Source organism: Orcinus orca, chromosome 6 (assembly GCF_937001465.1).
Source record: "Orcinus orca chromosome 6, mOrcOrc1.1, whole genome shotgun sequence".
Taxonomy (NCBI): domain Eukaryota; kingdom Metazoa; phylum Chordata; class Mammalia; order Artiodactyla; family Delphinidae; genus Orcinus; species Orcinus orca.
The window spans coordinates 87,719,040-87,742,297 of record NC_064564.1 but is presented as its reverse complement, the minus strand read 5'-3'; the positions used below and the strand labels follow the sequence as shown (position 1 = coordinate 87,742,297).

General features: G+C 44.7%; 1 protein-coding gene across 2 annotated transcripts in view; it reads left to right on the top strand.

The window, feature by feature from the left end:
* Window positions 1-23,258, top strand: part of ANKS6 (ankyrin repeat and sterile alpha motif domain containing 6) — a 55,425-nt gene that overhangs the window by 17,791 nt on the left and 14,376 nt on the right. The window contains exons 7-13 of one of the 2 annotated variants that reach the window (XM_033431183.2): window positions 694-892; window positions 1,679-1,728; window positions 4,869-5,072; window positions 6,157-6,310; window positions 8,389-8,558; window positions 17,343-17,526; window positions 22,462-22,529. In XM_033431183.2, coding sequence (XP_033287074.1) covers window positions 694-892; window positions 1,679-1,728; window positions 4,869-5,072; window positions 6,157-6,310; window positions 8,389-8,558; window positions 17,343-17,526; window positions 22,462-22,529 — 1,029 coding nt within the window. Of the gene's footprint in view, window positions 1-693; window positions 893-1,678; window positions 1,729-4,868; window positions 5,073-6,156; window positions 6,311-8,388; window positions 8,559-17,339; window positions 17,527-22,461; window positions 22,530-23,258 lie in introns of both variants that reach the window. The other variant, XM_033431182.2, reaches the window with a different exon arrangement.

Here is a 23,258-nt window from a genome sequence, read left to right as displayed (position 1 = left end):
CACCTTCTCAGATCTGCAGACTTAGCATTCTTCTCATGTTCGTCGCTCACTCAGGCCCCTGGATTCTTCCTCACAGTGTTGTTTGCATAGATCTCTTCATTCCTGCCTCACTGCCATCTCTGTAGGCCAGGCTCTCACAGCCTCCCTTTGGCGCTGTGCCAGTAACCCCTGAGCTATCGTGGGATTATGTAGACACCCTAGGGGTGGCACCTGTCCTCTCTTTAGGTGGGAAGGCATCAGCTACAGGAGCAGATGGTCCAGGCATTGGTGTGGACACCCTGACACCTCTCACATTGTTACTGGAATAGGGGGAAGGAGGTTATGCAGTAATAGATGTTAAGGTGTTTGGTATTGCCTCTGTGTCCACCTGTCTGTCCCTGTTTGACTGTAAGACATTGAGCAAATTGATATCCCTGGGTCTGTGTTTCTCTATCTGTGCAATAAGGAGATTGATTGGAAGAGGGTTAGCAAATAGGGTTCGCTGCCAACTCCAGCCTATTGGAAAGGCCCCCTAAGGGCTGGGTCAGGAAGGATTTAGAGAGAACCATGGCTTTTGGGAAAGGGTGCTATGGTTGATTGGTAATGCCCGCAGTGGGCCCAGGAGAGGGGAAGGGAAGCACGTGTGGAGTGTGGTCACTGTCCCTGGGCTAGGTGTTCTTGGGGCATGACCTCTGCTCTGCACTTCCTTGGCAGTCCTGGTGGAACCGAATGTCCAATCGGTTCCGGAAGCTCAAACTGATGCAGACACTGCCCCGTGGGCTGTCCAGCAACCAGCCATTGCCTTTCTGTGATGAGCCAGAGCCAGCACTGGACTCCACAATGAGGGCGCCCCCCCCAGACAAGACGAGCCGCTCTGGGCTCCCCGACGTGACCCCCACGACCAAAGACAATGGTAAGAAGAAGTTGCATGTGTGGTAGAATTTCCAGAATGGTCAAACCCTGAACCTTTTTGCCCTCACCCTCTTCCCTTTGTCCCACCTCCTGGGCTGATGCCAGAGGTGAGATGCTGTTGGAATGTGACACTGGGGCAGAGTGGCTGGTCTGGCAAAGAAGGGACATAATTGCTGTCAGTGTGGTAGAATGGGGAAGCTGGTGGCATGAGTCCCAGGCTCCTGTCCCACATGCCCTGTTGAGAGACCACTGGCCAGTCACTGCCTCTCTCTTGCCTTCGATCGGCGATTTTCCCACCTGCCGAATGTGATTGGTCTTGCACTGACAGTGTTTTGAAATAGAGTGAATTACCAGGGTTGGGCTGGGGGTAGTGAGCTCCCCACCACTGGAGGTATTCAACAGATTGGATGACTTTGCCAGGGCACTGAAGGAGATTCCCACACTGATTGGGACGTCAATTAGATCAGATCCCTTCTAACAGTCAGACTTCCCACACCCAGACTAGATCCTTTGGCACCACTGTTTGAGACAGACTATTGAGCTGGAGGTACCACTGTCTGACCCAGCATGACAGTGGTTTATGGAAAAGCTGAAAACACACTCTAAGATACCTTTTAAGTGCTTTCCTTCTATTCAGATATAGAATACCAATTATTATTAAGTATTTAATCACTCAGGAGAGTTGGTTTTCCAGGATGAAGGCTGACGTGGTCACTTGTCCTCATGCCATGAACTCTTTGTGGGGTGGGGGTGGGGTCATTTCAGGAAACTTCTGTTTGTTTCTCAGGTCCTGGGAGCACAAGAGGAGAAAAGGAAGATGTGTTATTGACAACCATGGTGAGTGTGGGGCTTTTCTAAAAGCATTTCAGGTCTCTACCAATCGTTAGGGGATTGATTTTTAAGAAGGGATGTAGGCGTTTGTCTTTCTCTGTGGTGGTTACAGATGGGGTCGATATCAAAATGTGTAACAGTGGGTATATCTCTGGCACCGAGAAATCAGGACAGATGCCAGCCCTGAATTGCAGGTAAGGCTGTGCTTGTGCTTAGCAGCCAGAGGTAATCCCCAATCATGTTCTGAAGGAGGCAGTACTGAGGACAGGGGCCTTGTAGGCATAGGAATTGATGGGTGACATTGAACTCACCCTTTTGGTTACGGAAAGCCAAGGAGAGAGAAGTCAAAGAGGAGGGTATGTTTCCAGCCTGAGAGAGGCCTCAGTTTCCTCATCTATAAATTAGAGATGTATCAGGATTAGGTTCAGCTATGAGTAACAGAAAATCCCCAAATAACTGGCATAAATATATGACAGCATCACATTTCTGTCAAGTAAGTGAAGTTCAAGACTAGTTTATTGTTCCATAGAGTTTGGGACCTAGGTTCCTTTTACCTGTTGGTCTACCAGCCATGGCTACTACTACCAAGGTCACCTTTTGGTCCAAGATGCCTGCCAGAGCTCTGTCCATTACTACCTCACTCCAGCTGACAGGAAAGATGAGGGAAGAAGAGGTGACCATAGGCACATGCCAGGTGTCTTTAAAGAAGTTTCCTGGGCTTCCCTGGTGGCGCAGTGGTTGAGGGTCCGCCTGCCGATGCAGGGGACATGGGTTTGTGACCCGATCCGGGAGGATCCCGCGTGCCGCGGAGCGGCTGGGCCCGTGAGTCATGGCCGCTGAGCCTGCGCGTCCGGAGCCTGTGCTCCGCAACTGGGGGGGGCCACGACAGTGAGAGGCCCACGTACCGCAAAAAATTAAAGAAGTTTCCTGGAAACTCACACATCACTTTTGCTTACATTAAATGGGCCAGAATTTAGTCACATGGCCCATTCACACTGCACAGGAGGCTGGGAAATGAAGTCTTTGTTCCGAGTGGTCGTGTGCCCATCTAAGTATCAGGTGTGTCTGCTGAGGAAGATATCGAGGATGGACATTAGGTGATAGCTAGCCTTCTCTAACTTAGGGGATGATCTCTCATGGTTGTGGTTTTTCAATGAGATCATCCCCAGGAAGTTCTTAACATAGTGGCTGGCCCAGAATGAGCTCTCATTTATCTACTGTGTGACGTTGGACATGTTACCTCCCTTCTGTGGGCTTCATTTCTCTTCTCTGAAGTGAGAGTCTCCTGGTTGGAGTTGGGCTCAAGTCCCTTTAGCTCTGAGGCCTTAATCTGGAGGCTGGCCAGGAGAGGGCAGTATTGGAGAGAAGAAGGGAGCAGAGGAGCCCCCAAAAGACTAAGCTGCCCCAGGACCTGCGGAGCCCTGACCAGGATCTGCCCGCTCTGCCCTGCTGTGTAATAGGCGTAAATTGGTGTCTGCACACTGACTGTGGGACTTGTACCGCCCAGCATTTGATAATGTTATTAAATAGCAATAATTACTTTCAGTATGAAGACAGAAATGCTGTTATTGAAATTTTGGAAGATGCAGTAAAGTATAAAGAAAAATAAAATTGCCCTTGATCATACATCCAGATATAATCATGATTGACATTTTGTGGCATATATCTTTTGAGTATTTTCCCTAATCATTTTTTCTGTGGTGAATATGTGAATCTGTGAATATGATATCGTGTTATATATAATAAACAAATACTTAACACAGCACTAAGTATGTACCAGCCAAATGCTTATTAAGTATTTGCAGCACTTTACATATATTCACTCACTTAATATCCCCAACAACCATGCCAGGTCAGGCACTGTTATCCTCCCCATATTGTGCTGAACCTGGTGTATTAACAATTTGTCATGACCATCTTTTCTGTGTCAGAAACACTCTTTGGTCCCATCACACCCAATGGCTGCAGGATGAACATTCCATCATGGGACTGTGCCCTCATCTCTTTATCTAAGACTGACCTGCTGGACTTTGGGGTTCCTAGTTTTTCATTGTTTTAACAGCTGTGATGAATACCCTTAGGCAGATGAGGTTGTCGAGGTCCAGAGGGGACAGCCCTTATTCACGGACTCTCAGAAAAGCAGGATAGAGCCAGGGTGGGAACCCAGGATGCCCACCCTCCCATCTTGTTGCTCTCCTGTCCCACCTCCTCATGCCCTCTAGAGGGCACCAGTGTGCCTGCCTGCCCCGTGGCAGATGGAGGATGGCCACGGTGCTCTGCTGAGTGGGCGTTTGCAGCCATCCTTGCGGAGATGCCCACCTGCCTGGCTCCCGAGGCAGGTTTAGCTGTGGTATGCCCTTCCCTGCAAAGCACCATCTGGCACCAAGTTCACTGTCTTTTCTTAATTAAAGTTAGCTTGGACTGTGTGAAAGCTTTTCCTTGACAATCCGCCAGTCATCATTGTGTGGATTTTATACTGACCCCAAATCACATTTTCAAAACTTAAATTGCAGTTAAAAATGTCAGCAGTGGGAGGTGTGGCTGGAGTAGGAAGGACGTGGTGGGATGGGGGATGGGAGGGTTGGCTGGGTTCACAGATAGCCAGCCTGGGCCTTCCAGTACCCTCATCCCCTCCTCCTGAAACCCCCAGCTCTGGTCACACCAGTGTCCTTGCAATTCTGTGCACTGGTCTTGCTCCTCTTGCCTCCAGGCCTTTCCACATTCTCTTCTCTCGGTCTGCAGTGCCCTTTCCCCAAACCTCTCTGTTGTCCTTTGGGCTCAGCTCAAGTGCCCCCCCACCCACAAGATGCCCTCTCTACCTGCAGGGAGAGGTGGCCCCTCCCCTGTGCTGCCCCATCACAGCACACGTATCACCTCTTGGCTACCCCACGACTCTCCATACTCCCCGCCCCTGTTGTGTGTTTCTGCTGTGGACAGATGCAAGAGAACCTGGGAGTTGGAGCAGAGCAGCTGTGGGAATCGCTTGGTTGCTGGGAAGAGAGCTGAGGACATCATGTGGGTTTCTGGCTTGGGTGGAGGGGTAGGTAGTGCTGCCGTTCTCTGAGAAGCAGGGGAAACCTGGAGCCTTCCTCGCAGAGCCGGGAGCCCTCTTGGTGCTTGCCTAACCCACAGCCTGTCTTTTTCAGCTTCGGAATGGAGCCCCCTTCACCAGACTCCCAAGCGACAAGCTGAAGGCAGTCATCCCCCCTTTCTTACCCCATTCCAGCTTTGAGCTGTGGAGCTCGGATCGGTCCCGGACATGTCACAACGGGAAGGCAGACCCCATGAAGACTGTGCGGCCCCAGAGAGCCAGCAGGGGGCAACCTGTGGGCGGCGGGAGCACAGACACCGTAAGTTGTCCAGCTGACATGCTTTACACGTCACCACTCACTGACATTGTGATGTGTTGCAGGCAGAAGGGACCTGAGACCCACTAATCCAGGGGGGCTGAAGCTTTTTATTTTCTTTTAAATGAGTGATATTCTTTTGTCTAATGAAACCCTACCAAAGAACTTAATATGTAAGCAGATTAAAATGTTAGAGTGAATGGAGTGAAAATGGGAGCCCCTCTCCCTGGAACACAGGTTGAAGACCTGATCTAATCCACCCTTCCCTTTAGTAGATGAGGAAACAGCCCAGAGAAGGGAAGTCAGTTGCTGAAGGTCACCCAGCCAAGTTGGGGCGGGGATGCTGGGACCAGAAATCAGGTTCTTGGCCTCTAATTAAGTTCCATACTACATTGCGCAGGTCCAGGACAAAGCTCAATGCTGGGGGGCAACTATGTGTGCTACTAGTGTTTTCTTGCAACCAGAAAGTGTGACTTGTCTCCTTTTGACCGCAGTGGTTTCTGACTTGGTGGCCCTCGGTGTGTCTCTGTGATATACTAAGGTAGTCCGTCCCGTTGTGGGAGCTGATCTCCATATGTGTAGACTGTAAATAACGTAGGTACAGTAAATGGGCAAACCGAGGACAGGGATTTAGGACCTGACCCTGCCTCTTTGTGTCGACTGATTGGAGAACCTCAGGGCCCCCGTCTCTGTCTGACCCCCATTGCTTGCTGCTGCCTCCCTGGACTGTCGTAATACCAAATCACTAGTTGGAGACCAAGGGCCTGGTGGCTGGAGGTACTCAAAAATGGACAGAGTGGGTTTACATTAGTCCACCACATGGGAGCAGGTGGGTGACCTGTAGGAAATGATGTCACAGGTGCTCAGCCTGAGTTAATGGTCGGTCAAGTTGTCAGCAGATAGATGTGAACTGCCATCCCTTGGGGGACTCCTAGCAGGATGAGCACCGGTGGGCAAGGACATGCCAGTGGATGCAAGCACCGGCTGGGGTGGGCCAGCTGAACTCCAGGTACCTCACCACTGTGATCTGTGCATCGGAAGGAATGAACAGCAAACCCTAACTGTGATATCCACCTTGTTCTTGCAGACTCCCGTCAGGCCAGTTAAATTTCCATCTCTCTCCAGAAGCCCAGCCTCTCCTGCCAATTCTGGAAACTTCAACCACTCACCTCATTCTTCTGGTGGCTCCAGTGGGGTAGGAGGCATGAGCAGGCACGGTGGGGAGCTACACAACCGCTCAGGTGGGTACCCAGGCAGGCCACTCCGGGGAGGTGGGAAGACCCCTTGGGGTTGAGGGTGTGAACTGGGGACAGTCCTAGAGACCACTGCATACAACCTGTCTTTCTCGTTGATGTGCCTAAAGGATTTTTCAGTGAATTCACAATTCATAGTTTCTTCTATGCATTTTCTTAGGGCAGGGGAGGGGAAGAAATAGTTTATAATGCTTTATTTTCTTGGAAAATTTTACAAGAAACTAAGAGAAATACATGGTGTTTTTGCGGTATTTAAAATCCTTGAAGATTAAACCTTAGATATCTTCTCATCCTGACCCTTCAATGAACAGATGAGGAAACTGAAGCTCAGAGTGGGTGACAGATTTGCCCAGAGACACACAGCAGATTTGCCCAGGGACAATTAAGACTCAAAGCAAATTGCCCCACAGTTATTTGGGGCTTATTGGCATACTTTCTTTTTCTTTAATTTTAATTTTTTTCACATCATTACATTTGTTTACCATATTCTTTCAGCAAATATTGTTGACCACTTATTAGATGCAAGGCAATGTCTAGGCGATAGAGCATTTAGCAATAAAAATTTCAAAGTCAGTTCTGTAAGAAGTTGTATTCTGGTATAAACAGATAATTTTTTAAAAATCTGATGATAGTAAATACTATAAAAAACCAAACAAAACACCAGAGTATGGGAATAGGTAATGAGGCTGGTTACAGGATATTTTCTGGTCCTCCCCGAGGGGATCCAGGATTAACCAAAGCCAGCTTTGCAGGAAGGCACCCTGCTTTATGCCATTACATAAGGAATGCATGCTTCTTATGGAAAAGCTTGAAAACCAGATAAAGAAAAAAAAAAGTATAATCTCACCCATTAGGGATCATTGTTAACATTTTGGTGTATATCTTCGCCAAGTACTTTAATGCATATTTTTGAAAGCATAATAATAATTTATTAAGCACTTAGTGTATGCCAGGCACAGTGCCCTTTAAATAGATTATCTCCTTCAGTCCTCCAACAACCTGTGAGGTGTCCTCTCCACTTTACAGGGGAGGGAACTGGGGCTCAGGGGAGTTAAATAACTCGCCCAGGACCACACAGCTGCGAAGTAGCAGAGCCAGGACCTGCACGCAAGCAGGCTGACTTCCCAGTGTAGTCTGCTCTGTAAGCTTTTTCCTCTTTGTACCCATTACCATGTTGTAAACACCTCTTTATGCCAGTACACGTGTAGCTACAGCATCTTTTAAATAACCAGACCGCCTTCCACTCATATGAGGTGTCAGTTTTAATTCACCAGTTCCCTCTTGTTGAATGGTGTTCAACCATTCAGGCTGTTCTCGATTTTTGCTCTTGGAGATCCCACTCTAAGTAATGGCTCCATAGCTCTGCGCTTGCCTGCTTGCTTAGCTATTTGCTTAATGTAAGTGCCTTTGAATCAGGGTGGCGGGGGCAGTGGGTGTGCCTGTCTTTGAAGCTTTACACTTTGCCCTCCAGACCTAGTAAGTGCTCTATAAATGTCAGGTATCAGTGTTCTCCCTCCAGTGCCCTCCCGCGCTCTGGATATTATCACTTTCCCCTTTTCCTTCCTAATAATTCAAGGTTGCTGCTAGGTTTGGGGAAACAGGGAGAGGGAACTTGGCAGTCAGGATTCAGTCAGGGAAGCTAACCCCCTGAGTATTATGGAGTGAGGAAGTTATTGGCTCAACTGTGAGAGTAGCTGGGGGCGTAGAGATCCAGAAGCGGAGGCTGGATGATGGCAGAGGAGCCCTGGCGTGGCAGCATGTGGAGCTGCTGGCAGGCGCTGCAGCGGGGCTGCTGGGGGAACCCAGGGCAGGGCGTGCTGTCTGTGCCCGCTGGCGGCTGACTGAACTGGCCGTGGCTCGGGGGAAAGTGAGGACAAACTGGAGCCTTGATGGCCGTCCACCTGCCAGTTGTCATGCACAGTCCTCCTGTGGTTAGCCCTGACCCAGAGCCAGGGGCGGGGGTCTGGGAAACGGGGTTCTGGCTCAGCCAGGTCGGCACCTGATGTCCACCGCCCGCACTGCAGTGCTCTGGACCCAGGCAGTCATTCCTATTCCTGTTTCCTCAGGTGGAAGCATAGACAGTGTTCTGTCCCAGATCGCTGCCCAGAGGAAAAAAGCAGCCGGATTATCTGAGCAGAAGCCCAGCCATCGGTCAAGTCCTGTTGGGCCAGCGCCTGGCTCCAGCCCGTCTGAGCTCCTGGTCTCCTCTGCAGGCGGCAGTGTTCCTGGTGGCAAGGTGCTTGTTCTGTTTCCGTCTGCTCCTCTGACGCTCACAGGTCCTGTTCTAGCATGGTCCACGCCTGGGGAGCACAGGCAGTGCCACCGTCATGGGATAGGACTAAACCTCCCATCTGGCCGCACCTGGGCTTTCTGAGAAGGGTGGCTGCTGAGATCATACCCTGTGCCCTTGGTCTCCTGCACACGTGTGTTCACCTCTCGCCCGATCTCCAGGATACCTGCAGGTAGGAGGGGTGCTGAGGTGCGGTGCGATGCCGGGGTGAGCACTAAGTTCTCCAGCCCTATACTGGTCATCCAGCCTCACACGGCACGTGTTTTTGTTCACTGATTTAGAGCAAAAGGGTTCAGAGTGTGGGTTCAGGAGCAACTGCCTGGGTTCTAATCACAGCCTCACACTTCAGCATTTAGAATGGGGCTGGTACCTGGTATGCCTGTATAAGTGTCAGCCCTTACTGTTGACAGTCGTAGCAGTAGTATTTGTACTCCTTTCTTATGCATCCACTGTCCACATCTTTGGAGCATCTGCTCTGTGCCTGGCACTTCCAGCAGTGAGGATCCAGCAGTGAACCAGGGCTTTGGTGACCGTTCTCAGGGTGTCACTGCAGACACAGCCATCTCACACTGGTGTGGTAGGGTCTGCTGTGGAGAGGGGAGGATGCTGTGGGGCACGGCTGGGTTTCTGCCGAGGCTTGAGGGCGTCAGTGACATCTAGACAGGGCTCTGAAGGATGAAGTGCCAGATGAAAGGGGCAAGGGTGGGGCGAGGGGGAGACTGTCCCAGGGTGAGGGGACGGCACGTGCAGAGCGCCAGAGATGAGAGTGTGGTGTAGGAAAGGAACTAAAGAGAGGTTGGTGGGCAGGACAGAGCCAGGGCCTCACCTCCCTGCTCTGGCACCTTTCCTCCATTAGTGCAGCCCCAGAGCAGTCACCACGTTGGTAGCAAACTGTGGGATTTGCAATGCGTGGAAAACCCCACATGCCTCTGGGAGGGGAGGTCTTCCAGTGTCTTCAGAATCTTCCCCCTCCACCTCCTGAGTCCCTCCTCTGGGGCTGATTAATGGAGTGAGCCCCCAGAGTGTGGGTACCTAGTCATGAGCATGAACTGGCTCCTTTACCAGATGGCTCTCCAGGTGCCCCTGCAGTGGGGCAGTATAGCCCATTTCCTCCTCTGAGAGGACCCCAAGTCCAGGCACAACCGCACTCTTCATCTTATTTTCTAGATGTCTTAAGCTTTTGCCCTGAGAAAAGGTAGATCGTCTGAAGGCCTCACTCTTGGACCTTTGCCCAGAAGTGCCTCCAGAGATTGATGTCTTAATGGATGTATGAGAAATAGTCTTTATTGTCTGCCCAACCACTGTTGGTTATACAACTCTTTTTGTTATTCAAAGTCCCTTACACAGTTGGACCTGTATAATTAGTTTCTTTACAATATAACTCCAGAAAAAATTTCTCTCTATACATTAGCATATTTTCTATTATGTTCAAAATTACTTGTGTAATAGGATTTATGTAATTAAGTTCCTTTTAGAATTCAGCTCTACGGAAAAAATGTCTCTACTGATACTTCGATACATTTTATTTCTTCAGATACTTCGATACATTTTATTTCATCAGATAGTAAGAATTCTATAATTAGCATATTTCACTTTTTGCCTTTGCTGCTAGGAGACTCAGCTACTCATTAAGGTAAATCTGCTACTCTAGAATTTTGATATAGTTTTCCTCTTCTCTGTTGTCTAAAATTTTCTGTTTCTATTTTGATGGTCTTATTAGATGTATTATATATTGTTAGCTTCCTTTAATTGGTGTTGGAAATAGGTAGGCATCTAAGTTATAAATTAAGTTAACTATTACCTCACTTGGATGCACCTATCATTTAATCTATATACAAGTGTGTTCTGATGAAAGGAAATTGTGTCTAAAGATGCATTCAGGAAACAGAAGACTGGGGAAACGATTCAGTTTAATGATCACCTGATATTCTTAACATAAGAATATACTGTAATCCTGGGGAGCTATTTAAAAATTCAGATTACTGGGTTCCACACAGCATAACTGAATGAAACTCTTAGAGTAGGGTTAGGGGAATCTGTTTTTCTCCCCAGGGAGTGTTGCAGCCAGCCCAGCCCAAGTTCTTAGAAACCACTGCCCTAAACCAAAGGACACAGGAGTGGGCTTTCTGTCAAAGGCTCCAGCAGCAAAATGGAGACATGAAGTGCTTTTCAAAGACTGCGTTAGGAAGAATTAGAAATTAGTATTCAAAATATGAGCCTCCTAAATCTGGGTTTTGTACTTTGCTTAAAACAAGCACCACTGCGATGGCGGGATATTTGTAAGGCATGGCTTCTCACATGAAGTGTGCCTTAGGAGACACAGAATTGGGGGGAATGGGATCAGAGTATGCTTCAACACTTCCCAGATCTCAGGAAGCCCAAAGGCCCACTGGGAATATCAGCTTTCTGTTCCCACCCGAAAGCACAGTGGTTTAAAACAGAAGGCATTTCTTTTGCTTGCAGATCTGTGGCTGGGCAGTTTAGTCTTGACTTAGTTAAGCAGTTCTTCTGGTCTGAGGGGATCACTTAGATGTTTGGCTTTTGGCTGGGGTGACCAAAAAAACAGGGCCATGTATGCCCACAGCAAGCTTGGGTATGTTCTAATGGCACTAGTCAAAGGCATAAGTTGAAAACCAATCAAGTAACTAAGTCATCACACCCTCTGTGCAGGAGACCACACAGAGTTACATAGCAAAGGGTATTGATCCAGGGAGGGGTGGAGATGATGCCATTACATGATCAATCTGCCACACTGCGCATGAGAGGAATGGTTCAAATATTTCAGAGCATCCCAAAGTTTATATTTATCTGCTCCCTCCCGAATAATGCTGCACACAAGGCCTAGAGTATTGTGTTTCTTTGCTCTTGGCTGGGATAGATCTGTTTCTTAGGGATATACCAATTACCTTCTGCTTAACCAGAAGCTTTATTATGGAATGTCTGTCTTTATAGAAAAAGCAGAGGAAGAATTCCTTAATAATATAGGCAGCTTATTGACAAAGTCTTTTAAAACGTAAGAAAGGGACTTCTTTTTCCACTCTGGGTTGTAGTTAGCTCGAAGGAGCATTAAAGGCCTAGCAGAAGGAAAGGTGTACCCATTTCCAGGCAGGAAAATATTTGTCCTGGTCTCTACTATTCTAAATGAGATGTCCAATTTTTAGCATAAATTATAAGACGTACAAAAAGGCAAGAAACACCACACTCCCAAGAAGTAAGGCAGTCATCAGAATCTGATGTAGATGTGAAACAGGTGTTGGAATTATGTGACAGGAAATTTAAAAGAACTACAATTAATATGTTAAAGGCTCTAGTGGAAAATTTGAACAGCATGCAAGATCCTATGAGTAACAATTTCAGCAGAGAAATGGAAACTATAAGAAAGAATCAAATTGAAATGCTAGAAATAGAAAACCTGTAACAGAGATTAGAAATGCCTCTGATGGGCTCCTCAGTAGACCTGACACAGCCAAGGAAAGAATCAGTGAACCTGAAGATAGGGCAATAGAAATTACCCAAACTGCAACACAAAGTAAAAAAGAAGGTAAAGCAAAAGAAAAAAAGCAGAGCACCCAAGAGCTGTGAGATAATATCAAATACTCTCACATACAAGTAATTGGAACCCCTGAAGAAAGAGAGAATGGTGGTGCAGAGGAATATATACGTATTTTTTAATGACCAAGAATTTCTCCCCAAATTAATGACAGATGCCAAACCATAGGTCCAGGAAGTTAAGAGAACACTAAATAGGATAAATACCCAAAAAAGAACACTTTGTCAGAGTAATTCACCATATTAACAGACTAAAGAATAAAATGCAGAAAAAGCACTTGGCAAAATTCAAACTCCATTCACGATCACAACTTTTGGCAAATTAAGAATTGAAAAGAAATTCCTGGACCTCATGTAAGATACCTGTACTTAGCATCATACTTAATGGTGAAAGACTGAGTGCTTTCCGCCTAAGATCAGGAATAAGGATGTTGTCTCTCAACTTTGTACCAAAAACTATAGCTAGTGTAATAAGGTAAGAAACAAATAAAAGGTACACAGATTGTAAAGGAAGAAAGAAAACTATCTCTATTTTTAGATGATATGATGTCTGCTTAGAAAACTCAAAAAAATCTACACAAAAGCTCCTAGGACTAAGAAGTGAGTTCAGCAGGGTCTCAGGATACGAGGTCAATATACAAAAGTCCCAATTGTATTTTTACACACTAGCAATGAACAATTAGAATTAGAACAGTTAGACTTTTAAAATATGAAACTTAAAATATCATTTACAATACATTTGAAATGTATTATATGAAAATAAAATTATATGAAAATGTATTATGAGAATGAAATACTTAAGTATAAATCTAATAAAGTATACGCAGAGTCTATAAGTTGAAAACCACAAGACACTGATAAATCAAATAAGCTTAAATAAATAGATATCCCTTTTTTTGTAATTTGATCTATAGATTCAATGTAATCCCAATTAAAATCCCAGCTAGCTCTTTTTGTAGAGATCTAGAAAGTGATTCTTAAATTTATATTTAGATGCAAATAAACTATAATAGGCAAAAGAATTATGAAAAAGAGAATCATAATACCTAGTTTCAAGACTTACTATAAAACTACAGTACAGTATTAGGGAAGGACAGACACACAGGTCAATGGAACAGAATAGAGAGGCCAAAGAATAATCAACTGAATTTTTTTTTTTTTTTTACAAAGGTGCAAAGGCAATTCCACAAAGAAAGGGTAGACTTTTCAACAAATAGTGCTGGAACAATTAAATATGCAGGAATATGAACCTTCACATATTTCTCACAGCTAATTCAGAGATTAACTCAAAATGGATCATAGACTGAAATACAAAATGAAAAACTATAAAATTTCTAGGGGAAAGTCTGTGTGACTTTGGATTTGGCAAGTAAGTTTAAGATATAGTACCAAAAGCATGATCCATAAAAGAAGAAAATGTTAAATTCGACTTTATGAAAATTCATATCTTTTGTCTGTAAGAGACAGCATTAAGAGAATGAAAAGACAAGCCACAGACTAGACAATATATTTGCGAATCATGTATCTGATAAAGGTCTTGTATCCAGAATAAAGAACTCTCAAAACTCAACAATGAGAAAACAACCAATAAATTTAAAAATGGGCAAAGTATCTGAAAAGTATCATGAAAGAAAATATGCAGATGGCACGTAAACATATGAAAAGATGTTCAACATCATTATTTAGGGAATGCTACTTAAAACCACAATGAGACAGCACTCTACACCTATTATTAGACTGCCTAAAATTTAAAGAAAAATTAAGTTACAAGTGCTGTGAGAATGTGGAGCTACTGGAATTCCCATTCATTGCTGGTGGGAATGCAAAAATGATACAGCTGCTTTGAAAAAGTTTGTCAGTTTCTTATAAAACTAAACATACATATAGCATGTGACCTGGCTCTCTCACTCCTAGATATTTACCCAAATGAATTTTTTTAAACTTCTGTTTATACAAAAATCAGTTTGCAAATGTTTACAGCAGTTTTTTCATAAATACCCCAAACTAGAAACATCTCATAACAGGTGAACAGGTAAACTAACTGTGGTAATATCCATGCAATTGAATACTACTCAGCAATGTAAAAGAACACACTACTGACACATGCAGTAACTTAAATGAAACTTAGAGGCATCATGCTGCATCAGACAAAAAAGTGTACATATTGTTTGATTCCATTTATATGACAGTATACAAAAGGCAAAACTATAAGGATGGAAAACAGATCAGTTATTTCCATGGGTTGGGATGGGGGGAGGGGTTGACTAGAAAGAAACAGCACAAGGGAATATGGGGGATGATGGAACTGTTCCATATGGTACTCTGTTGGTGGAATACACAACTCTACGTATTTATCAATACCTGTAGAATTGTACACAACAGTTATTTTTACTGTATGCAAATTTTTAAAAAATCAACCAGGACCTAAGGATGTACGCAGACTATGACAACAGATGTAGTTGTATTACAAGTGAATGACATAACTGCACTGTAGGAGGTGGGAGAAAACATGTAAATGGATATTGTGAGAGTAAAGTAAAGACAAAAAGAACTGTACAAAAGCATTGTACTCTAGTTGATTTTTTTTTTAATTGGGGTATAGTTGTTTTACAATGTTGTGTTAGTTTCTACTGTACAGCAAAGTGAAGTAGAGTTCCCTGTGCTATACAGCAGGTTCTCATTAGTTATCTATTTTATACATAGTAGTGTATATATGTTAATTCCAATCTCCCAATTCATCTGAGGTTTTTTTTTTCTTGCAGGCGTTATGGTGTAGCAGTTGTGAAGCTACTTTACATATATATACCTTTTGTGTACATATACACTTTATATATATACTAGGGTTGAACAAATAAGTAAATATATTATAGATAATGAGCCCAGTTTTTAACTGTCAGAGATTGAGTCAAAGGGGAAATGCTAGAACTAATCCTGTGAGTATTGGATTGGAGTCAGAGGTGTCAGTATGAATCAGTATGAATGTATGCATAAATATACATATATACACAGATTGATAGACATAGGAATATACTTATTGTAGAGCTATGTGTGTATGCATGGGTTAGTAGACTTCATATATTTCCTTGCTCTGTTCACTGAGAGGACCTAGAAGCAGTGATATCCCAGTAGCCATGAGCAACCTACTGTCCAGATTTTGGTTTCTAAATAGCACCCTCCAATAAAAGGGACCAGGGCATAACAGTAGTATTGGATTATAACCCAGAGAATAAATATCCACAAGCCCATGCTGATATGAATAAATAACTGAATAAATAAATCGGGGGAGAAGGAACAAGTCTTCTGTACAGAAGAATTCCAAGTAATAAATGTGGAAGGAATAAGGGAAATAGCAAAACACCATAAGAACATCACAGTAGTAATTGCTCCAGAGAAGATGCACCAAAGAATGTTAAAATTAGCAGGCAAAACTTTTAAGAAAAAACAAAATATTTAGCTCAAAATGTCTCCCCAAATATTAATTGGTTATAAAGGGAAAAATAGTAACTTCACAATGGAGAAACCTGACAGACAACACCTTAACTAAGTCATCAAGGCTAGCATCAGTGATAAGGTACTGATACTTTGTATCTCCTGGTGTGATGCACTGAGAATAGCACATCATCTCAGTGGTCATCAACCTCAAAATCCATAAGTAAATCTAATTATGAAAAATTAAGACACACCCAAATTGAGGGACAGTCTACAAATACCTGACCAGGACTCTTCAAAAGTGTCGAGGTCATGAAAGACAAGGCAAGACCAAGGAGTTTTCACAGATTGGAGGAGACTAAGGAGACCTAACAAGTCAATGCAGCATGGATCCTGGACCAGAATAAGAATCAGTGTAACAACCAGTGATATTTGAGTACCGTCTGTAAGTTTAGCTGATACTGTCCCAGTGTTAATTTCTTAGTTTCCGTAATTGTAAGTCTAAGAGTACTCACAAACATAGAAAACAAATTTACGATTACCAAAGGGGGGCAGGGAGGGACAAACTAGGAGTATGGGATTAACAGATACAAACTACTATACATAAAATAGATAAGCAACAAGGATTTACTGTATAGTCCCAGGAATTATACCCAATATCTTGTAATAACCTATAATGGAATGTAAACTGCAAAAAAACCCTACCCAAATCACTATGTTGTACACCCCAAACTAGCACAACATTGTAAATCAACTGTACTTCAATAAAATGAAGTATTTCAAAATAAGAAGGGCTTTTTGTGTGCAACACACACAAAGGAAAAATAATAAGTGTTCTGTGGTGAAAGGTTAGAAGTGACTGGTTTAAATGAAGAAACATGAAGAGCAGAATGGGCCTTCGTTTGTAATAAGCCACACTTCCATTTTAGAGCTGGTTAACTGAGAGGTTAGGGGACTCAGCCAAGGACACAATATCGCAGCTGCAGGGGCAGGACTAGGACCCGGGTTTTCTGGCTCCTTATGTGCCACTTTTTCCATCCCATTCCCTGCCTCTCTGCTCCAGGGGAGGATTTTCCTGTAACTGTTTTGATAATACTGTTTCTGCTTTGCATGTTTTCTTAAGTAGATGTCATAGTCCTGGTTAGATATCTTGTTGAGTCAAATGTCCCACGTGTTCCCTGTTGTGGGTGTCTGTTTGAATCATGTCTACCCTCCAGGTGATGGCTTATGTATTTGTCTTATTCTTTTTTATTTTTTTTGACTTTATAATCAAATTTATTAATAACCTCTGGAAATAAGAAAATATTACACATTTACACAATGAAGGATAAAGGCCTTTCTAATCTACAGACATACAGAGACAGATAAAGAGGGCTTATAGCTTGGATTCTAAAATTTCAGTCACAGGTCAAGAGTAAATGCAGAAACCCCAAATCTCACCAGTCCTGGTATGAAAGTTGTTTTCCCTCCCAGTGGGCAAAGGACTCAATTGATTTGGGCTCAAAATTGTATTTGTCGGGCTTCCCTGGTGGCGCAGTGGTTGAAAGTCCGCCTGCCGATGCAGGGGACACGGGTTCGTGCCCTGGTCCGGGAAGATCCCACATGCCGCGGAGCAGCTGGGCCCGTGAGCCATGGCCGCTGAGCCTGCGCGTCCGGAGCCTGTGCTCCACAACGGGAGAGGCCACAACAGTGAGAGGCCCGCTTACCACAAAAAAAAAAAAAAAATTGTATTTGTCTTATTCTTTTCAGCAGAAACTGGAGACGAGCAAAAGGCCTCCGTCTGGAACTTCCACTACCTCCAAAAGCACCTCCCCCACGCTCACGCCTTCACCTTCTCCCAAAGCGCAGGCAGCCGAGTCCTCCGTGTCCTCCTCCTCATCCCACCGGCAGTCCAAGAGCAGCGGGGGCTCCAGCAGTGGCACCATCACTGATGAGGGTGAGTCCCCGGGGTCCTGAAAGCCCACCCTTTCCTCTTCACCATGGTAACCTAGCAGCTGCCCTTCTTTGCTATAGCCATCCTAGTTCAGGTGTTTTATCATTTTTTCAGTCAGACAAAAACACCTGTCTTTCCCCTTCCCTGATTCTACCTTGTATTTTTGTCTTCATTGAGCTTACATACCTAAAAGGTGTGTAGTAGTTTTTGAATGTAGGTGAGTTTTGTTTATATATACAAACAAACACCCATAGAACTGCTTCTCCGACCCCAGTTATGTACCTTTCTCTGAACCTTGTACGAATCAGAACTCTGTCAGTTGCAAGGGATGGAATCTCCACTCAAACTGATTTAAGCAAAAACAATACCAAAAACTGATAATTTGTTGGCTCATATAATGGAAATATCTAGGGTGTTCTTCAGGTGTGTCTGGATCCAGGTGCTTAGGGAATGTTTTTCTCCATGTCTCAGGTAAGCTCTCTTCAAGTAGTGGCAAGGATATACCCAGCAGCTTCATGCTTACTTCTTCCTACTAACTTAGCAACCCCAGCAGAAAGAGTGCTACTTTCTTAGTAGGTACAGCAAAATCCCAGGGGTAAAGGTCATTGTCCTGTCTTGACTATATTTATAACAACTTGGGTTGTTTGCCCATCCTTGACTATCTCTGTGTCCCCAAGGGTGGAGTGTGTCTGCCTTTGGAGCCAGGGTTGGGGTCAGGTCTGTGTGGATTGGGAGAGGGAGAGAAGTAGCTCCTCAGAGGAAAATGGAAGTGGATGGAGGGCAAGCAAAAGCAGGAGATGTAACCAGGAGAACGTTGGAAGTTGCATGAGTGGGGATGATGAGGAAAGGAAGATGGACCGGACGGCCGGGCAGGGGTGGAGGCTGTGCAGTGAGGCCCCAGATAAAGATGTGAAAATATAAAAGATAAAGGAGAGAAGAAGCTCATCCTTTACAACTGCCCTCTGGTGACTCCTGGGAGCAGGGATGGGGGAGGAGGGAGCAGGGCTTTGATGAGAGATGGGGCCCAGGCAGGTGCAAATCAAGGAGTATAAATCAGAGAGGGGAGGAAACTCTCATTGTGTGTGTGGTCCTCACAAGTGCATTTGCAGGCATCTTGCTGCAGCTACTGGGAGGGAGTGCAGAGCAGGTTCTGCCCAGCAAGTGATAAGTTGAAATCAACTGCACAGACTCTGGTCTGTACTGAGTTGATAAATGTACACTGCCATTGGCATCCGCTTTATTTGGGGCTGCTTTTATTGTTTTGTGATATCTAGTGCAATCATTTATAAAAGCTTCAGAGATTCACTTAGCAACCCCATTCCTCCCTAACTGTGTTTTCTCTTTTTTATATAATGTTTTTTTCTTTTTCTTTTCTTTTTTTTTTTTGGCCACACCATGTGGCTTGTGGGATCTTAGTTCCCCAACCAGGGATTGAACCCAGGCCCTTGGCAGTGAGAGCGTCGAGTCCTAACCACTGGACGACCAAGGAATTCCCCCTAACTGTGTTTTCTGTGTGGAGTCTTCATTTCCCTACCCATGAACTCTCCCGCCTCAGAGGCTTTCAGGAATCTAAACTCCTACAGTTTCAGTTTGGGATTTGTACCCCACCTTTTTCCAAAACAGAGTTGAGACAGTCATCAGAATGCACTGTCTATGCCCACTTTGCTCCCCTCTCATTCATTATTTAAAAAAAGGTTTGCAAAGCCTAGTTGGGATAAAAACAGGAGGACCTGACAGCAAATTCTTTTTAGATTACCTTCTCTGGCTTAGAAAGCCTAGTTTTCCCTCCTGGGGTTCCTGGGTCCCGAGGCAGCCAGACCCTTGTCCTTCAGGCATTAGATTATCACAGACCAGAGCCTGCAATCTATCCCCAAATAGCCATTCTTTATGATATTTTTGTGGGAAATCTGTAGCCTCAGTCAAGGACTGCATGCAAGCCTTTGCCCTGCTCATCCTCCCACCTGTGTCCATCTGTTCATTCCTCCTGGAGGAAGTGGTGGGGCGGTGACGACGTGGCCTTCTCAGCCTCACATTCCTTCTATGAAGGTGACTGGGGTAGGCCCTGGGTGCTGTAACCTGTGCCAGTGTCAGCATAACTCATCATCAGGCTGGGGATTCAGATACATTCCACATAATAATATTAAATGATTGTAACGCAAGGTGGGATCAAACGTGTGTGATCAGCAAGGCACAAAGCACCATGGCAGGCTTCACTGAAGAGTGGCCCTCGTGCCGGGCCAGGAGGACTGAGAAGAGTGGGGGGCTGGGAGCCGGGAATGGTGGCCCAGAACCGATTGTTACATTTGTAGGAAACAGTTGAGCTGGCAATTAAACACAGCTGTTTAAAGTCAAATTACAACAACAAAAATATGTGTAAAAAAAAGACAGGGACTTCCCCAGCGGTCCAGTGGTTAAGACTCCATGCTTCCAATGCAGGGGGTGTGGATTCGATCCCTGGTTGGGGAATTAAATCCCACATACTACATTGTGCGGCCAAAAAGTTTTAAAAAATAAAAATAAAAATGCTTAAAAAAAAAGAAGACAAAAAAAAAGTCAAACTGCATGAACTTATAATTAAGCTGATTATGTTACATGTAAAGGTATGTGGCATTTAAAACAAAATATATTATTTACTGATTTTTAGTGCGTTTTACTAATACCTGTTCTCTTAAGATTCTTTATGTCTCCTTTATCTACGTGGTGGGAATACTGTGTATTGATGTGTTACTGCTGTGCATCTTTCCCAATCCCACTTCCAGGAACATGATGTTGGTAGGTTGAAATTGACCACAATGGGGCATTTATACCACGAAAATCAGCAAATACCCACTAGGGCTTGATTTAATGTTTTAAAGAGCATCTGGATGTCATCTAGACAGTGACAGAGACAGTGTTAATTATACAGGTTAAACTTTAACTGTTTAACCTGTTATATTGAAAATAACATTAAAAATTGAGAAAATATTCTTCAAGGTTTTGAAAACCATTATCTGATTCGGCAAAGTTGTTCACATGAAGTTCCAACGTATGTCTTCATCATTTCATTTCATCTCGCATGTTCACGTAAACGGAAGCATTAGTGAGCCTTCATGTAGGAGCTACACTCATTGGCTGTGTCTTCAAGAGTAAGGCAAAAATCAATGAAGGCATTCAGTGAGACGCCTGAAATGCAGTGAAGGCATTGGCTATATGGAATTTATAATACAGAGTATTGTGTAATTTATTATTGTATGTAAATTGTGCACACACATCCTTAAATCAGTAAAATCATGTACTTACATACGTGCGTACATTCCCCCTCCCAGAAATCCAGTTGTTAAACATTTACCAGCACACAGATGTGGAGAGAGACTCGTGGAGGGAATGACAGCAGCAAAGCATGATAGGCGTCATGAACCTATAATAGATTATGTGTGGACTGGGACTCGTTTCATCTCATACATCCTATTTCATTAGCACCTCTTCTGCGAAGCCTGTCCGGTCCCTTGGGCTGGTCAGCTGTCCTCTCTGTCCCCAGATCCCCTTATTCATGCGCCTCACCATAAACTCATTACCAGTGGGAGAAGTGGCAGAGCAGTGTGTGTAGGAGAAGCCTGGTAGCTAAACCACTGTGTTTGAATCCCTGCTGTGCCATGGACTAGTGGTGTGACCTCAACCGAGATATGGTACCCAGCTTTCTGTGCCTTCCTCATCTGCAAATGGGGACAGTAAGAGGGTCTACCTCATGGGGTTGTTAAGAGGAGATGCATCATCCATACAGGGTGCCTGACAGTGAGCACTGTGCATCAGCTGTCATCCTCTTCATTATATCTTCCCAGCTACACTGAGTTCCTTCACAGCATGGACGTTTCCATCCTTGCATTCCCAGTACGTAGTAGGCACAGTAGTAGCCACTGTTGAATGATGAATGAGTGAATAAAAGGACCTCTGACCTCCTAACCTCCAGTCCACTCTTTTGTAAGCTGCCCCCGCTGCCCCAGGACCTTTGCACTTGCTGTTCTCACTGTCTGGATGCTGCCTGGTGCTCTTTGCCTTGATATCTGCACAGCTCACTCCTTCATTTACTGCTCAAATATCTCCTTCTGAGAGGCCTTCCCTGACCGCCCTCTATAAAACAACATTCTCACATTCCCTGTCAACCTCCCCCACCCTGCTCTGTTCTTCCTCATTGCCTTGAGCCTGACAGCCTGCTTATGGTCTGCTTTGGTCCCTATTGAGCCCCCAGTGCCTAGTCTGATAAATCCTTATCGAATGTGTGAAGGAATGTTTCTTAAAGCCCCCACAGATGCTGCTTTTGTCTCCTTTATCTTCCCTGCTCTGATAACTTGATACTCAAAATTTTCTGTTTTCCCCTGGTCTGTGCCCATCTGGCTCTGCTGTCCCATTCAGACACGCCCTTCCTTCAGGAAGCCCACAGCCTCCGAACGCTTGAGGCAAACCTTGACTCTGGTCTGAAGCCCACCTACCTGTTCTCTCCAGTTCTTTCTCTGTCTAGCTGAGGACTGCTGGCATTAGTGTTTACTGCAGCTATAGCTAACAACAGTCAAGAAATCATAATTAAAAGTTGTTCTGGGACAGACGGGAGGGTTTTAGTCCCAGCAGCTAGAACTCCAAGAACTTCATGGTCCCGCCATTGGAGAGTCAGCCATTGGAGCCTGGCCATGAACTGCCCCCACATCTTCTGTCTTCATAGCCCAATATGGGGGTTTTGGCAAATGCTGAGAGCCTGCCCTAAGGGAAGATTATGGTCAACAGGTGGCTCGGGACCCACCTTCAGCTTCATCCCCAGGAACGCAGCTTAGATTTCCTTTCTGTGTTGGGGTTTCTGGTAGAATTTCGAAATAAGATTACCACTGTTTTATGAAAGTTTGAAGATCACTCTTGATACATTTTACCAAATGCTAAAATATCTTATTTTACATTCTTTCCCTCTTGAAGATGAACTGACTGGAATCCTTAAGAAATTATCACTTGAGAAATATCAGCCCATTTTTGAGGAGCAAGAGGTAAGGATGTACTTTTTTGTTGTTTTTGTTTGTTTGTTTGTTTTTGCGGTATGCGGGCCTCTCACTGTTGCTCCGGACGCGCAGGCTCAGCAGCCATGGCCCACGAGCCCAGCCACTCCGCGGCATGTGGGATCCTCCCGGACTGGGGCACGAACCCGTGTCCCCTGCACGGCAGGCGGACTCTCAACCACTGCGCCACCAGGGAAGCCCAGGATGTTCTTTCTGAATGTCAATTTATATCTTACCATAAAACAGTTGTCTAAATATGTAGGTTGTCATCCTGTAAGCCTAGATTGATATTTTTCACTGAGATAGCTGAGGCAATAGAATTCTTGTTCAGCACATTTGGTTCAGTTCATAACAGTGAAATCCTGGGGACCTTATGACTTGTTTTATTATAATAGACTTGTATAATTTTGAACTCTGCTCTCTCTAGTGAAGTTTGTTTCTGTCCTTCTAGTTGAAGGGGATTGCCTGGCACGTTCTTAGGTTTAAAGCAGGTGAAAAAGCAAATCCTGATGAACCTGTGTTCAGTATCTGGATGTAAATAGTCTGTGTTAGTCTAAGAGGTTCCTATTTGCTCTAAAGCGCTAACCGTCACATTTTTAAAAATTACTGTCCTACAGTTTGGCAGTTTCTCAAAATGTTTAGCAGAGTTACCTTATGACCCAGAAATCCCTCTCCCAGGTATATACCCAGGATAACTGGAAGCATGTGTTCACACAGAGT